This window comes from Plasmopara halstedii (assembly GCF_900000015.1).
Source record: "Plasmopara halstedii genome assembly, contig: Scaffold_323, whole genome shotgun sequence".
NCBI classification, from domain to species: Eukaryota; Oomycota; class Peronosporomycetes; order Peronosporales; family Peronosporaceae; genus Plasmopara; species Plasmopara halstedii.
In genome coordinates, this window is record NW_020187244.1 from 176108 (window position 1) to 176625 (window position 518).

The following is a 518-nucleotide window of genomic DNA, read 5'->3' on the forward strand; positions in this document are numbered from 1 at the left end:
GAAAAAATTACTTGAACAACGTTCAGTTTAGATAAAGATTTCATCGAGCCAGCCTTTCGCTTCAGCTTTGTACTGAAACATAGCATCTCGCTTCATTTTATGCTTTCTTGTGGTTTAGGAGCATTGTCTTCAAAATAGTCTTTGCCTTTGCGTTGATTGACAGCCTCACCAAATCTATGTCGAATACTTTCGTATAAAATTGCTGCAAATTGACTTTTGTAGCTGTTGATATCGTCAGTATAAACTTTTTTTATGCCAGCATTCAACCCGCGTAATCTCTTCTCTTCTTTCATTTCTTCGTCATCACTGCTTTCACTGACATCCGAGTCTTGAAAGAGCTGCCGAGTAATTGAAGGTTCCTCCTCAGCTCGCTTAGCAGCTTGTTTAGTAGCTCGCTTGTCAGTGAGAGATTTATTAGGGGGAGTTTCAATTTCAAAAGCCTTTTCTGATTCTTTCATGATCATCAGCAAGCTTTGCTGCCATTTCTTGACGTCTCCGATTTGAATCCTCTCTTCGGA

The 518-nt window shown here is 39.8% G+C and overlaps 1 protein-coding gene across 1 annotated transcript; it reads right to left on the reverse strand.

Annotated features, from left to right (window-relative positions):
* Positions 1-92: 92 nt before the first annotated feature.
* Positions 93-458, reverse strand: PHALS_08537 (uncharacterized protein; the record flags this gene model as incomplete). The annotated part of the gene is made up of 1 exon (XM_024723904.1): positions 93-458. The coding sequence occupies one exon, from the start codon at positions 456-458 to the stop codon at positions 93-95; it is 366 nt and encodes a 121-aa protein (XP_024574834.1).
* Positions 459-518: the final 60 nt, after the last annotated feature.